The 16,854-nt window shown below is 35.3% G+C and overlaps 1 protein-coding gene across 1 annotated transcript in view; it reads right to left on the bottom strand.

Annotated features, from left to right (window-relative positions):
• LOC131151224 (major strawberry allergen Fra a 1-3-like) overlaps positions 1-13,881 on the bottom strand; it is a 16,375-nt gene extending 2,494 nt beyond the window's left edge. The window contains exons 1-2 of the mRNA XM_058102477.1: positions 13,551-13,881; positions 2,225-2,590 (exon numbers count right to left, since the gene is read on the bottom strand). Coding sequence (XP_057958460.1) covers positions 2,225-2,590; positions 13,551-13,881 — 697 coding nt within the window. The remainder of the gene's footprint in view (positions 1-2,224; positions 2,591-13,550) is intronic.
• Between the last annotated feature and the right edge of the window lie 2,973 nt (positions 13,882-16,854).

Here is a 16,854-nt window from a genome sequence, read left to right on the forward strand (position 1 = left end):
CCGGCACATCAAATAAGTTAAGTGGAAGGTTTCACGGAATTAATATGTCAATTAATTAAATTGTCAATAATTTAATTTAATAGACGGGTATCTATAATATTTACATGGGGAGATAAATAAGCATTTAATAATAGGAGCTCGAAATTTAATTTCAAATATGACAAGGAGTGTAATTATAATTCATTAGTGGTACGAATTATAATTAACGTAATTAAGGATAAATTCTGGTCGAATTAGGTATTCTTAATTACGTGGGAAGCCCAAGTCATATTTGCCCAGAGGTCCCTATTGTAGCCTATATACATGCGCTCCATTCAGCAGCTAGGAAAGATGAAAAAAAATTCTCACAGAGATAGACATTTTCGTGGGAGAAGAAAACCTTAACAACCGCTTATGAGCCCACTTTCTCAGGAACAAGGTGTGTTCAAGGAATACAGTAGAAGATTCCTGGTCATCTTCAATAGATCATTTTCATACTTGCAGATTCGGGATCAAACCAGACATATCTCGCAGGTACAATCCTAATCATGTAACTAGGGATTGTATGATCTGATTATTATACAACCAGATCTTAGGGCTATTCTGCAAGTCATTTCATTTCTCTCATTCTCCAAGTTTTTAGGCTTAGTATATATAGGAAAATACTAAATATAGTCATTATATGACTGTTAGGGCTTTAAAATAATAATTTATTTTGAAAACTAGTCATTTTTCAGCCGTTGAGGCGCTTTATGTGCGGACACCCTTTAGTGTTTTGGACATAACTCTTTCTATACAACTCCAAATCAGACATTTTTGGTATCAACAGAAATCTAAGAGAAAATCTCACAACTTGCATGTTGAACACTTTTTAAGATAAGGAGTGATTGATTGATAAAATCGCTCATCAATGAGATAAAAGAAACATGAAGGGAAATTTTCTACTGTGGACACCTTTCAGTATTTTGGGCATTATTTTTTCTAAAAAAAACTCAAAATGGAACTTTCTTGGTATTAAAAGAAAGTTAAGAGGAAATCCCACAACTTTTGTGTTGAACAATTTTTAAGACGAGAACAGATTGAACGAGAAAAGTGCTCATCAATGCTACGGAAGAAACAGGAAGGGGTTTTTGAAAAACTTGTTTTAGAGTTTTCATTCCAAAAATGATTTTTACACTTGAAATAATTTTTACACATTTTAAAAATGATTTTTCATGAAATATAGATTGCCTAAGGTCATATGAGAGTTTCAATTCAAATCAGATGATATGCATGCAAAATTGAAATATAAAAACATTACAACTGAAAAATATAAGGTCTTCAAGCTTTACTCTTCGGATATCCATGGAATGCACCAAGATATGTGCTCGTTCAGGTACTTCATGGATTCCATTTTGTATTGGTCATTTGTACCTTTAGAAAGATAAACTTGTTCATACACTTAGCACACAAATGAGATGTTGCGATTTGTCATTATCAAAATGAGGATCGAACTGAAGAAGTCAACATGCCCTATGTTGGACTATTACTTAAATAATTGTTAAATAAATTATTAAATAATATGAAAGTTATAAAATTTAGGACAAAAAACATTGATCTCTCATGGAATTTTGTTAAGTGACACTCACATTCCTAGAAACTTCAAAAAGACATTCACTTTAGAAGAGGTTTGTGGAATTCTGAAAATTTCGGAAAGGCTTTTATAAGTTTTTAAAATCTCAGAAAAGGTGAGTGTCTTTTTATCAAACGCCAAAGAAAGCTAATATCTTTTATTCTAAAATTTATTATTAAACACTCACATAATGATCTTCGAAGTATTCAATACTGATCTCCTCTATTATTTCTTGACCTAATGTTATAAGGTATTGTTTGAAAGGATAAATATCAAGACTCATATTTAAATTTATCTTGAATAAAAAATTAATATAATTATATTTTATATTTTATTTAAATTTACATAAATATAAAATTTAAATTTAAATCCACGTTACTAAGGTTTTAGGATAAGGGTTGTTGATTTTATCTTTTGATGTGACTTGACTTTTGACTAATTGTTGGAAAATATTTAATTTCTTAATAGATTACAGAGACGACCATTTCAAACCGAGTCCACCACTCAACTAAATTTTCAGAAAGGATTTAGGACTGAATTTTAATATTATACAAGGAGAGAGAGAGAGAGAGAGAGAGAGAGAGAGAGAGAGAGAGAGAGCTGATGATGAAAAGCCGGAAAACAGAGTAGAACATTCCCTGCAGCTGCTCTTTCCCGCCCTTGGCTTTCTCCTCTGTGATCTCCACCTCCCCTTTGGTGATGAATGTTCCGGTTCGCTTGCAGAAGGAGCCGCGTCGCCCGCGGCCTTGAACATTCCCTTCAGCTGCTCTTTCCCGCCCATGACTTTCTCCTCTGTGATCTCCACCTCCCCTTTGGTGACGAATGTTCCGGTTCGCTTGCAGAAGGAGCTGCCGTCGCCGGCGGGATCGTACTTGATCTCAAAGGAGATGGACTCCAGTTTCTCCGACAGGGCGTCACCTCCGATGATGCTGTAGCTGTACGTGAAGTTCTCTGCGTCAATCCCGTCTACCCTGTTCTTCACGAACTTGTATTTGCTCCCTGCGTCAAATCAAGGCTGTTAGCTGAATGGAAATCAGAGATCAGCCGAAAGAAAGACAAGGAATTCTGGAATGCTTCTCGCACACTATTCTCATTTATGTGCTGGTACATATATACAGTTGAATGTGTAAAACAGAAAAGGGAATGAGAAAATAGAAGATAATAACAAATTATGGTGCAGATTCCTGCGCACCAAAATGCATCTTTGTGTGCAGCTGGGTTGTATTTTTTAGTACGTCATTTCGAATCCAACAATGTATCTACAACATTGAAACTCAACTTGAACAAACTTGTCAGCAATCGCATGGTTTCGTAAGATATCTACAATTTGATCTTTGGAGCTAATGAAATAATCTTTAAGTGAGTGGGCAGTCACCCTATCTCGAATAAAATGAAAATCAATATCTATGTGTTTTGTTCTTGAGTAAAAGACCAGATTAGGTGAGAGGTACATCGCCCCTAGGTTGTCACACCATAAAGTAGGAGTTTGAGAAAGCATGATGCCAAGTTCACCTAATACTATTTGTAACCAAATTAGTTCTGTTGTCGAGGAAGTTATTGACTTGTACTCAGCTTCCGTTGAAGATCTAGCAACAGTTTGTTGCTTTTTGAAACTCCAAGAAATGAGATGCTTGCCAAGATAGATGCAAAAGGTCCATGTGGAATGACGGTCATCTGGACAACCTCCCCAATCGGCATTCGAGTAAGCTTGGAGATGAGACTTGAATTGGAGGTGAAAAGGAGCCCATCATTTATGGTGGCTTTCAAATATCAACGTATGTGCTTCACCGCGCTCCAATGAGATGCTTTTGGGGAATACATGAATTGACAGACTTTGTTAATGGAGAAGGAAATGTCTGGTCTTGTAATCAAGAGATATTGCAAGCCTCCCATAATACTGTGATATAGAATAACATCCTCAAAATCTGGAGTATCTAATTTGGACAATTTTAGGGAGGCAACCATGGGTGACGAAATTGGATTTGCATGAAGCATATTGCTATGGTTGAGAAGATGCTTGATATATTTTCTTTGGGATAAGATAAGACCATCAGCGGTATAATCAACTTCAATACTAAAAAAGAATGATAGAGGACTATGATCTTTTACTGTAAAGGAAAGACCCAAATCATGAATGAGATCAGCGATGGCAGATTGTTTGGAAGCTATAATGATTATATCATCCACATATATGAGCAAGTACATATGAAGGTCATTGCAATTGAGAATAAACAGAGATGGACCAGCTCTAGAAGCAATAAATCCATAATCAAGGAGCCAGGAACTTAACTGAGCAAACCACGCACATGGTGCTTGCTTAAGCCCATAGATAGCCCTCTTAAGCTTGCAGATGTGGGAGGGCCGAGAGGGATCCACAAAACCTTGAGGTTGCTGCATATAGACAACATTAGTGAGAACACCATGTAAGAATGCATTTTCAATGTCAATTTGGTGCAAATACCAGCCACAAGAGACAACAATAGATAGAATAAGCCGAATAGTGGAGGGTTTTACTACGGGGTTGAATGTGTCATGGAAGTCAACACTTGGTTGTTGATGAAATCCTTTGACAACAAGATGTGCCTTCCGTCTCTCAAAAGAACCATCAGCTAGGGTTTTAGTGTGAAAAACCCAACAGCAGCCTAAAGAATTCATGTAAGGTATGGACGATACCAAGGTCCATGTCTGACTTCAAATGAGAGCGTCATATTCTTTTTCCATGGCCTCCTTCCATTCTATGTGTTTAATAGCCTCTAAAAAACTTGAAGGATCATATAGTACACTTGTAGAGATAGTGAGACAATTTCGAGTAGGGTACAATATGGTTCCATCAATAAAACTCTATGGACGAGATGAGTGGGTGTGAGATCGAATGATAATAGAAGAACAAGGTGGGATAAGGCAAGGGTTAGGATTAATCAAAGGAGGGGATGGAGGGAGTTCGGGGGGAGGATCAAAGGTAAGAGGTAGTGATGGTGAGGGGATCAGGCTGGAGATGGAAGGAGATGGAGTCGGGGTGGGGATGATAGGAGATGGAGATACATGGGTGCTTGGATGTGGACCTAGGATAGAGGTGGGAAAGACGGGTAGGGGGCGACTAGGAAGGAGATGGATTAGGAAATGGTTGGGGCTTGGGTTTGGAGAGAGGGAATGAATATTCATTGAATATAACATCATGGGAAACATACATGCGATTTGTCTTGTAGCCTTTGTGTGCTGGACTGTAGCCTAAGAAAAGACATGATGTGGAGCAGAAGTTCAACTTGTGAGAGGAATATGGTCGAAGATTGGGCCAACATTCACACCCAAAAACTTTAAGAAATTTGTAGCCGGGTTCTTGATGATAAATTAAGGATTAGGGAGATTTGTTCTTTAAGACTAGAGTGGGTAAGAGATTGATTAGGAAAACCGCAGTTTCAAAGGCTTCAGGCCAATATGAGAATGAGAGAGATGAGTGGGCTAGGAGGGTAAGGCCCGTTTCTACAATGTGACAATGATTTCTTTCTATGAGGCCATGTTGTTGGTGAGTATGAGGGCATGAGAATCAGTGAGTAATGTCAAGTTGTTTGCAAAATGTGGTGAGAGGTTGAAACTCACCTCCCCCATTTGTTTGTAATGTGATGAGCTTGGTGTTAAAAATTCTTTCAATGAATGCTAAAAAGGTGGTGAAAATTTGGAAGACATCAGACTTTGATTTTATGGGAAAAATCCAAGTGAAGCGTGTAAAAGAGTCCACAAATGAAAGATAATATGTACAACTATTTCGTGAGACATAGTGGTTATTGCCATCACCCACCTGTATGGTTTCACTACCTGCATATGATTTAGAAGATAAGCTCAAGTTAGAGAGGTCATTTTTAATATGATGAGTGGCTGCAGAATCAGGGTGCCAAACCGATTCAAAAAAAGGAGTGTGAGCAGTGTAGTGAGCAGAGAAGTTGTTGGGCGCTTCAAATTGGTATGCATGGTTGAAGCATTGTCGACACTGAAGAGCTATATAACCGGCCTTGTTGTAGACTTGACAAATAGGTCGATTCACATTGTAGTGCTAAGACGAATAGGAAGGAGATGGAGATCTTCCACCGCGACCATTAAAGGGGAAACGACCTCAGCCACAACCTTGGCGTCCTCCCCGATTGAAGCCACGACCTCTCTAGTCTCTTGCAAATGAATAGAAATGGGCTGACGGTTTGAGAGGAGTGGTGATGGGTCAATTTTCAAGGGCAAGTCAAGATTCATGGATGAGGAGAAGCTGATAAAGCTCGTGGAAGGAAATAGGGGTGGGTCTAGTGGTGATGGAGGTGATAAAGTGTTTGTAGGTTGAGCCAAGCCCATTCGAAAGGTATGTAACCAGATCTTTATCAGAGAGAGGATTCCTTGTTGCAGCAATGGAGTTGGCGAGGATACTGACTTTGCCAACATAATTAGAGATGGATTGATCACCTCGGGATAGATTGGTGAGTTGGAAATGGATTTGGAATTCTTTGGCATGGGCTTGGGAGGAGAACATGGATGAAATGTCACTTCATAACTGATGAGAGGTTTTGGAAGATAGAACATGACTTAAAATGGAGTCTGAGAGAGAGGAGAAAAGAATGTTGAGGACCAGTTGATCGAGACACCACCAAGAGTGAAAATCAGGGTTCGGTTTGGGGTTATATTGAGAAGAATTTGGAAGAAATTTAGATAGAGGTGAGATAGTACCATTGACAAAGGAGTACAAATCCTGTTTGTGAAGGTAAGCTGAAATCTGAGCATTCCACAATAGATAATTATCTGTGGAGAGTTTCGTGGTGACAATGAAGGAGAAAGACGTAGCACCAGAAAATTGAAAGGAAGAGGAAGAAGATAAGCTAGTTGCCATTGAAGGAGGATCGGCAAGACTCGTTGTGTAACAACCCAAAAATAATATGTATGGAAAGGTAAAAAAATTTAAAAATTTAAAAATTAAAATTGAAAGTTAAAAATTAAATTAAATTAAAGTTAAAATTAAATAAATAAATAAATAATTAATATTAATTATTAATTAAATAATATAATATTATATAATAAAGTAATGATATTATATATATATAATTACTTTCTCAGGAAACCAGCTTCTTGAGATTGTAATTGAAATCAATTTCAATCCACCCCCGAGCTCACCCTCTCTCTCACGCCCCCCTGTATCTCTTGCCCTCTCTCACCGTCTCTCTCTCCTCTCTCTCTTTCTCTCCTCAACCTCTTTCTCCCTCCTCGATTTTCTTAGTCAAACATGCGCCGATCGAAGAACGAAAATACCCTTGGGTTTCAAATTCGACCACCAGAGTGGATTTGTCGTAGGAGTGTCATAGGCACCACTCCTGGGGTGAGGTAAGAGGAATAAATTATGTCAGGAATTTTTATAAATTAACCAATTAAATTGTAATATGAGATTACAGGAATTATATACACATTTTTCTGAATATTTTGGCATATGGAAATTGAATTTTGGAATATTATTATTATTATTATGAATTGATTAAATTGGTGTTTGTGAGCCTAGAGATTTTATAATAATAATTATTTTAAATTTGAACCGATTGAATTAAAGTATTTGATTTCTAGATGATTATATCGGATTTTCTGAATAAATTAAAAGGATGAAATTAATGGTATTGGATTATTAAAGTATGATTTATTATTTATAGACAGTTTAGTAAACTAGTTGTGATTACTAACCCGAAGAATAATGGTATTTAAATAATAAAGAGGGAGGGAGATGGAAACAGAAATAGAAGGAGGCAGCAGACTTTGTCGACGAACGCGAAGTGTTCGTCGACGAGTTTCCTTCTTGACCTCATCGATGAGGTGACGTGGCTCGTTGGCGAAGGCTAGTGTATAAATTGTACCAATCTTGGATTTTTACACAGAAAGCGACAGAAATTCTCTCTCTCTCTCTCTCTCTCTCTCTCTCTCTCTCTATGGTTCCTCTTCCTTCTCTCTTCAATTTTGACCCCGCCGTTCGCCGGATCGACGATCTGAGGCCACCATGATGCTCTTGGGAAAGTTCTCCCCAAGTCTATCGGAGCGAATCGTCAGTGGGACGAAGTTGGGTTTCATCTCAGATTCAGGGCAAGGTCTTCTTGTTAAAATTAGGCTTTCCAGCAGTTGTAGGGAATGTAGTAGACGTAGAAATAATGATATTTTGTTAAGGGATATTTGGTTTTCAGTGTGTCGAGTGGAGAACCCTGCGGGTGCAGGACCTGTCTCAATAAGAGATTTTTAGCAGGAATCAGGTAAGGGAAATATGCTATGCTAGGCAAACCTATAATGAATCAGTATAAATTATATGTTTTCGAAAAATTATTATTCAAATTATCTATGCAGGTTCAGAGCTTGATAACGTTGATATTTAATTGTGTGGCATGAGTTAGTATTAGCTCAGTACAAGGCTTCCATAATTTTTAGAATATCATGATTTTCAGCATACGCACAGAAACTTGTATTTTGCAGTATTTTCAGAATATTATGATATACCTATTTCAAAACCATAACATTCAATTCATACAGTAAATCAAATATTTCAGTTATTTTGTTAAGCAGATATCTTAGAAACTCAGTTATTACAATTTATATGATGTTATGGTTATTTCAAATGTTACAAAATCATGATAAAAAGAATATTTTTTTTTTAGAAATATCCGTTATGTATATAGTATCAGACCCTGATGGACCATATTCAGCAGCAGAGTATGGCACCATAGTTTATATTTAGTTTGTAATGTAACCCATATTCAGATAATAAGTGATATTCAGAAGTCGATCGTGCCTATGTTGTGGACAGGCTCCCCATCAGATATGGATTGAGGGGGCCGATCTGACTGTCGGAGTTCAAGTTGACTTACTCTGGTAGGGCAGCCAGGTTAGGTCCCGCCTTTGGGCCGTACAACGCTATCATGAGGGATTAATTCATGACTTCAGTTATCCATCCAGGGAATTTTCACAGTTATTATTTATATATATTATGATCAGATTTATAGACGACAGTTATACTTATAAGTATTATCAATATTATGAATAGAATATTCTGAATAATCAGTTTATGTTAAGTTACGTAAGCTTGTTTTATATGATAACAAATATACAAGTTTTCTCAGTTTTGTTATATATGGTATTTTTGTTTATATTAGATTTTCCAAGTATATGACTCACTTGCTACACCCTAGTAATAGCATGTTTCTTCTTACTGAGCGTCGCCTCATCCAATTTAATTGATATTTTTCAGGTGATCTAGTTAGGCGAGCAGATCAAACTCTTAGGTAGAGGGGCTATAGTGCTACCCTGCCAGTAGGGTGAGTGTATTTAGGAAAGAGGGGTATTTTTGTGTAGCCCTAGTTCATTATGTATGTATATCTTTTGAGGGTATTTAGCACTCTGGTATTGTATTGTATATGTATATGGTTGTAGATACTTGACTTTAGCTTCTCGCTGCTTAGGTTGATGTTTTATTCCATCCGGAGTTATCAACGTAGTTTAACTTAATATATAAATATACATAGAATTTGAGCAAGTCGTTACAACTGTGGTGTGAGTACTTATATGTTTGTGTGGTTTAATGCCATTCATGCATATCGCAATATAATGTTGGCAGACAAATGAGGAGTTCGTTACATCGTCCATGATATAAGTTGCAATATAACGTTGACAAGATTATGAGGAGTTCGTTATATAGTCATTTATATAAATGCGGCAAAAAAGTTGGCAGGATGGATGAGGAGTTCATTTTTGTCGATGTGCTATGAATGGTGTTGTGTGTATTGTATCTGTGAAAGTCCCTGTGTTGACCACGTATATAGATTTGCTCGGAACGCAGTGAGAATGATGAATACTGAAGTACGTGTGCATTACCTTGGTGGCTATGAGTATGTGTAGGTGAATTGATTACATTATGATTTTGGATATGCTGTGTTACTATGAAAAGTACGTGTACGCGGATTTTGTGGTATGATTGATGATGAATGTGTGTGAGTATATGTATGTGAATTAAAATGCATAAACAAATTACGGTGAGGTAAGACTCTCCGCTTGAGGACTTGATGAGTAAGGTGAGTGCTCTGATAGGTATCAGTTGTAGCCACACTCAAACTAAATGGGTAAGGTTACATAAGGTATCAGAGCAAAGGGGCGTTACATGCATGGGCGTGTAATCTCCCCAATCATCGGGAACTCTCACTTTTAAAATAATGTTGCATATATGAATACAGTCTATAAGTGTTTTTACAATTGTTGTCATTTAAAAAATGATTATATTTTGTATACACTAAAACTCATCTATCACACACTAATAATAATTTATTACATTCTTACTAAGAAGTGTCTCATCCCATTATAATCAAATATATTTCAGATGCCTTGTGGAGTATGACAGGAATCAGAGTAGCGCAACGGAAGTGTGGGTGAGGTTAGAAATAGTAGTTTAGATTAATTATTAAATTTTTTATTTGTGGTTTATCTTGAAATTCTTAAGGATGTATTAAATTGATATTAAATATATTATTGATATTTTATTTAGGTTTTGATGGGTTGGGAACTTTATTGAGATACTGGGATGGATTTAATGTTATATTGAGATATTTTAGTTACTCTGGTAATTGTTATGGAGATCTTCCGCTGTTTTATTATATAATATCAGAGATTTATTTTAAATAACACTTCAGACCCCAATTTCAGGTTCGGGGCATAACAAGGTGGTATCAAAGCTTAAAAAATAGATTGTGTAGACTTTAGGAGGATTATTACTAGGGTATAGGTATGAATGGTGACGAGGATAGGAACGGATATATTAGGATACTGGTAGGAATTTTGAGTTTTGTTTTGTGGCCTGGAGGCAGAAACCCTTTGATAGTCTTCTGTGATTTTTTGAATTAGTAGCGAGTTTTATAAAATCATAATAAATCCATTGACGGTAATGTTTCCAAGTAGAGAGACTGAAACTTGAAATTTGAACTTGAATGTTAGGTTGGTTGATTTGTAGAGAAAAATATTTGAAGAAGAATCCTAGTAATTTAGGTATTATGATTTGATGGTTGTGGCCAAGTTAAATGCTTGATGTTTTTAATTGAGGATTTGAATGGTAAGTAACATATTTATACATTGTTGGGCTTTTGTGGAGCCTAGTTGTGTTTTAATTTGGATGCCGACCCGACCCCTATTTAATTAGAGATTTCTATCCTAAGGCTTAGTCCATGGAACGAAGGATTGCTTTCGGGTAATTAGGGTCGGGGTGGTTGTACTTGCGAGAGAGCGAGAGGGAGAGCATTGTATCGCCGCACTCTCTGTGTTTTCTTCCTGATAATATTGAAATCCTTGCAACTCCGTGGACGTAAGCAAAATTGCCGAACCACGTAAATATTGTCTTGTGCGTGTGATTGATTTTTCTTTGGCGTTATTTTTTCTCTATTTTGTTTCTCACAGGTTTCGGGAATTTGTTCTTTATTCCCAACATACATATCTGTGGAGTATATTGAATTTGTGATATGATGATAGTGAAGTAATTTTAGGGTTACGTAAAATGATTAATTAGTAAATTTCGAGAATGAAATTTTTGTAAGGAGGAGAGAGTATAACAACCCCAAAAATAATATGTATGGAAGGGTAAAAAAAACTAAAAATTAAATTAAATTAAAATTAAATAAACAAATAATTATTAATTAAATAATATAATATTATACAATAAAGTAATGAATTTATATATATATATATATATATATATTTATAATTACTTTCTCAGGAAGCAAGCTTCTAATTGAAATCAATTTCAATCATCCCCCAGCTTACCCTCTCTCTCATGCCCCTTTGTATCTCTTGCCCTCTCTCACCGTCTCTCCCGCCTCTCTCTTTCTCTCTCCTCAATCTCTTTCTCTCTCTATTTTTTCGGCCAAACGTGCGTCAATCAAAGAACAGAAAATACCCTTATGTTCTAAATTCGACCACCAATATTTTACCCGAAATGGATTTGTCGTAGGAGCGTCGTAGGCACTCCTGGGGTGAAATAAGAGGAATAAATTATGTCAGAAATTTTTATAAATTAACCGATTAAATTATAATATGAGATTATAAGAATTATATACACGTTTTTCTGAATATTCTGACATATGGAAATTAGATTTTGGATTATTATTATTATTATTATTATTATTATTATTATTATTATTATTAAATTGGTGTTTGTGAGTCTAGGGATTTTATAATAATAATTATTTTAAAGTTGAACCGATTGAGTTAAAGTATTTGATTTCTGGATGATTATAACGAATTTTTTGAATAAATTAAACGGATGAAATTAATGGTATTAGATTATTAAAATATGATTTATTATTTACAGGCAGTTTAGTAAAGTATGGTTAAATACATAAATCGTGTGAAATGAGATTAATATTTTATTTTAATAAACCGGTTGTAATTGTTGTGGTGTGAGTACTTATATATTTGTGTGATTTCATGTCTTTCATCCATATCGCAATATAATGTTGGCAGACAAATGAGGAGTTCGTAATATTGTCCATGATATAAATTGCGATATAACATTGGTAGAATTAAGAGGAGTTTGTTATATTGTCATTTATATAAATGGGGCAAAAACGTTGACAGGATGAAAGATGAGTTAGTTTTTGTCGATGTGCTATGAATGGTATTGTGTATATTGTACCTGTGAAGGTCCCTGTGTGGACCACATATTGATATATGCTCGGTACGCAGTGAGAATGATGAATACTGAAGTACTTGTGCATTAACCTTGGTGGGTGTGAGTATGTGTAGTTGAATTGATTACATTATGATAAATTTTGGATAAGTTGTGTTATTATGAAAAGTACGTGTATGCGGATTTTATGGTATGATTGATGATGAATGTATGTGAGTACATGTATGTGAATTAAAATACGTAAACAAATTACGACGGAGTAAGACTCTCCACACGAGAGCTTGTTGAGTAAGGCAAGTGCCTTAATAGGTATTAGTTGTTGCCACACCCAGACTAAATGAGTAAGGTTGTATAAGGTGTCAGAGTAAAGAAGCGTTACATGCATGAGCATGTAATCTCCCCAATCCTCGGAAACTCTCGTTTCTAAAATAATGTTACATATGTGAATATAGTTTATAAGTATTTTAACAGTTGTTGTCGTTTAACAAATGATTATATTTATTTTATCTTTACTGAAAAGTGTTTCATCTCATTATTATCAAATATTTTTCAAAAGCCCTATGGAGTATGACAAGAATTAGAATAGCGCAGTGGAAGCGTGAGTGAGATTAATTATTAAATTTGTTATTTGTGGTTTATCTTAAAATTCCTAAGGATGTATTAAATTGATTTTAAAGATATTATTGACATTTTATTTAGGCTTTGATGAGTTGGAAACTTTATTGAGATACTGGGATGAATTTAATGTTATATTAAGATATTTTAGTTACTCTGATAATTATTATGAAGATCTTCCGTTATTTTATTATACGGTATTAGAGATTTATTTTAAATAACACTTCGGATCCAAGTTTTGGATTCAGGGCGTTACACGATTGCTACTTTGATACCATGTTAGGTGAATGGAAATCGGAAATCAGCTGAAAGAAAGACAAAGAATTATGGAATGCTTCTCACGTACTACTATTTTCATTGATGTGCTTTATATACAGTAAAAGAGAGTAATCCAAAACAGAAGAATTTTATACAGTTGAATGTGTAAAACAGAAAAGGGAATAAAAGAGTAAAAGATAATAACAAATTACAGTGGTGCAGATTCTTGCACACCAACTATTTGGGAGAATGTCTCTTTGTGTGCTGCTGGGTTGTAAATCTTAATAAAGGCTCCAAATTTAGCCAAAAACGAAGTGAGGAGAAAAAAAAAATTTGTGCTGGGATTGATCCGATTGGGTTGGATTTGAAGAACCCAGAAAACGATTATGCTAAAAACTGGGAATAAATGAGATTTGAACTGGCGTTCAGTGAAATTGATCTGCTTGATGGAGCCAGGGCCTCCGTCGCCTTGGAGGGTTTCTACATTCTTGATGAGGTAGGGGAGGAACTCGGGGATGAGGGTGTCGAAGTCGAGAACGAAGACCTTGAATATTTTGGCGGGATGGACGGCGTGTGAACTCGTCGTTAATGGTGACAACGCCCAAGGCGTGTTTTGTTCTTCAGAAAACGATCGAGGAAGAAGAAGAAGAAGAAGAAGAATCGGGAAGAGGATTGGTTGAATTTGCAGGTGTTGATTGAGTTTGTGGAAAAACAGAGGGCAGAGGATGGTGCTTATAGCAGATGGCGCCTTCATGGTCGCTCCCTCCAAATCAAAACCCAGTGTTTGATTTTGTATTCATTGGTTGTTTCACGGACTCTTTGCAGGATGACAAAGAAATTCATTCACTATTATTATTATTATTATTAGCAAACAAGATAAGAAGCTTCTATTTTGATTTCTGCACCAATGTATCTTACCATGCACAAAATACTGTCACGGGTTGTATGCACAAAATACTGTCACGGGTTGTTCCATAGTTTTTTTCTCTGTATTTTTTTTTTTATTTTTAAATTGAAGAAATAGAAATTGCCTAGAGTAAGCTTGAAGTTGTAGGAGCAAATAAAGCAATTTTAATTTATTATATAATGAGCAAGTTCATTACAATCCCTTTTAATAAATAAATAAATAAAAAATTCTATATAGGCTTTTACTGAAAACTCAAACCTCACTAAGCATAGTCTGTGATTTTCAAAAAAGAGCAACGCCTGTTATTCATATCATCAATTTGTCTTTTGCCGTTAGAGAGAATCAAAATTTTGCGCAGATTCCTTTTTTTTTTTTTTGGTTGGATGATTGTTTCTCGAATAGTCGTTAATTCAACTCGGAATGTAGATGAGGTTTGCCTCTTGAATGATCTATATTGTACTAGAGAGTACGGTCGACCGAATGTGTCTATTTAGTGCCTTTCGATCCTGTTTAAGTATGCAACCACCCTATTCAAATGATCATTCATATATATATGCACGAGTGAGTGTCCTATGGTCATTTTTAGGTCTTTTTGAAGACACCGAAAAAATTCGGCATCGGTCAACCGAAACATGCGGTATCCTAAGGTCAATCTATAATCATGTTGAGCTTACAAAAACCTGTATGCATGACATGCAGAGATTATTACAGACCATATACCTAGTTACTATTATAGACCCATATTACATTAATTGAATTTACAAAATGAAAGAGAATCTTCAGGGTCTTCATGCTTTGCTTTCATGTGTCATTACTTGATATGCTAAAACGAACCTGCATACACACTTGAAAGCCATCAAATACCTGAATATTTGTCATTATTAAAACCAAGTTTGACCTATAAGGTCAACAACTATAGATATAACAACTAATTTTAAACCGTCACTAATACTTATAAATTCGTCATTAATACTATTAGTGACAAATTTATTAGTGACGAATTTATAAGTATTAGTGACAGATTTGATCCTTCACTAATACCCTGATTTTTTGTAGTGAGGGACATGTGAAGGGGGTGGTGTGATTCGAGATTGCAACAAGGCTTTCTTGGATTCTTATTCTTCCTTCTTTGGCTGTGACTCTAATAATAAAGCCAAACTTAGGGGCCTGACGGAAGGAGTGCGGACGTGCAAAGAGATGGGTTATATGAATGTGGAGATTGAATGTGACTCAATGTAATGGTTGATTGGGTTCATTCTCGGAGATGCATGGTATGGTATTTGTGAGATTTTTGGGAAGAGCTTCTTGAGGTTCTTTCCTTGATTAATTTTACCGTTGCTCACCAATTCAGAAAAGGAAATAAGGTTGTGGACTTCTTGGCGCATCAGGGAGAGGAAAGCGTCACTATGAGATATCTGGAGTTTGCTTCTTTACCTCGTCTAGTTAGATGCATGATACGACTTGACAAAATTGGTCTTCCTAATTTAAGAGTCTAATGTGTCATTTTGTCTTATTTTCGTTTTTGTTACGTTTCATTTTTATCTGTTTGTAAGTTACTTTACTAGAACTACGGTATTCCTCCGCCATAAGTGAGAGATTTTTTAATAAAGAAAGGAGGTACCACCCTCTTTTATTAAAAAAAAAAAAAAATTACGATTTTCCTCCACCATAAGTGAGGACTATCAACAAATTTGGGGTTTTCATAAAATAAAAAATAAAAAAGTGAGATGTCATTTATTAGACAAACTCGTAAGGTTAGTGGGCCAAAGCAAAAAATGCTTCATCGATATTAGGGCCAAAACCATTATATTTGGTATTAGAGATACTTTGGAGGTTCTATTATGTGGATGGATCCTACATAGAAGTGTAAGCCACTCTTACGAAGTTCTTAGAGATAGGATGAGAGAGCATATCATGGTCCCACATTGGATATGTACTGGGGAGATCTAGGACTTATAAGAATGATTTGAACTTCAATTACATGAGACGCCTTTTATAGAACAAACTCATTAGGTAAAAACTATTACATTAAAAAAATATGAGTGGAAACATTAAGCAATTCCTAAAAGCAATGACATATATATAAGTGGTAAACATCGAAGCAACGTAATTCATTAAACAACACATACGTTAACAATGTATGTTTAGCAAGGAAGGCAAGTAGGGTAAATACGTTTATAATGACTAGTAAGTTTTACAGATTGATATACACTCATCTATTCCTAAAGAGCTTTCTACTCAAATCTCACTCTAACACTAGGAAACATCAATGTGTCCGAGGAGTCATACTCTCTTTTTTAGCCTAAGGACAACTATTTTTCAAAAATAACCGTACACTAACATATACATAATGATAATCCATCATAAGTTCCCAACGAGACAAGCGGTCACAAAGCAAGCATAATGTCTTAAACATGCTTGAATTGTGATGCTCCCCACTTATGTAACAATCTTAAAGGCAACAATAAAAAAAAAAACCAACAATTCGTAATCAAGCAAGAAATAAGCAATCACTCATGAAATATATCTAGATTCAATTGATTTTGATGACTATGAAAAAGAGAAAAAAGATTTTAAAAATATTTTCTTGAAGTTATGAGCTTTAATGCTATATTTCCAAATAAATTTCAATTATTATTTTCTTTAAAAGCTTAATTTAAATATTTTTCACTTATATTTTGAATATTTTTAAATATCATAATCTACATTCCACATACAACAAGTATTACCAATCAATTAATCACTATATTCAAATTTTCTCAATATAATAAATAAACATACACATTTAATGCATACGAATTCATACATAAATAAAAAATA

Source organism: Malania oleifera, chromosome 3 (genome assembly GCF_029873635.1).
Source record: "Malania oleifera isolate guangnan ecotype guangnan chromosome 3, ASM2987363v1, whole genome shotgun sequence".
Lineage (NCBI taxonomy): Eukaryota > Viridiplantae > Streptophyta > Magnoliopsida > Santalales > Ximeniaceae > Malania > Malania oleifera.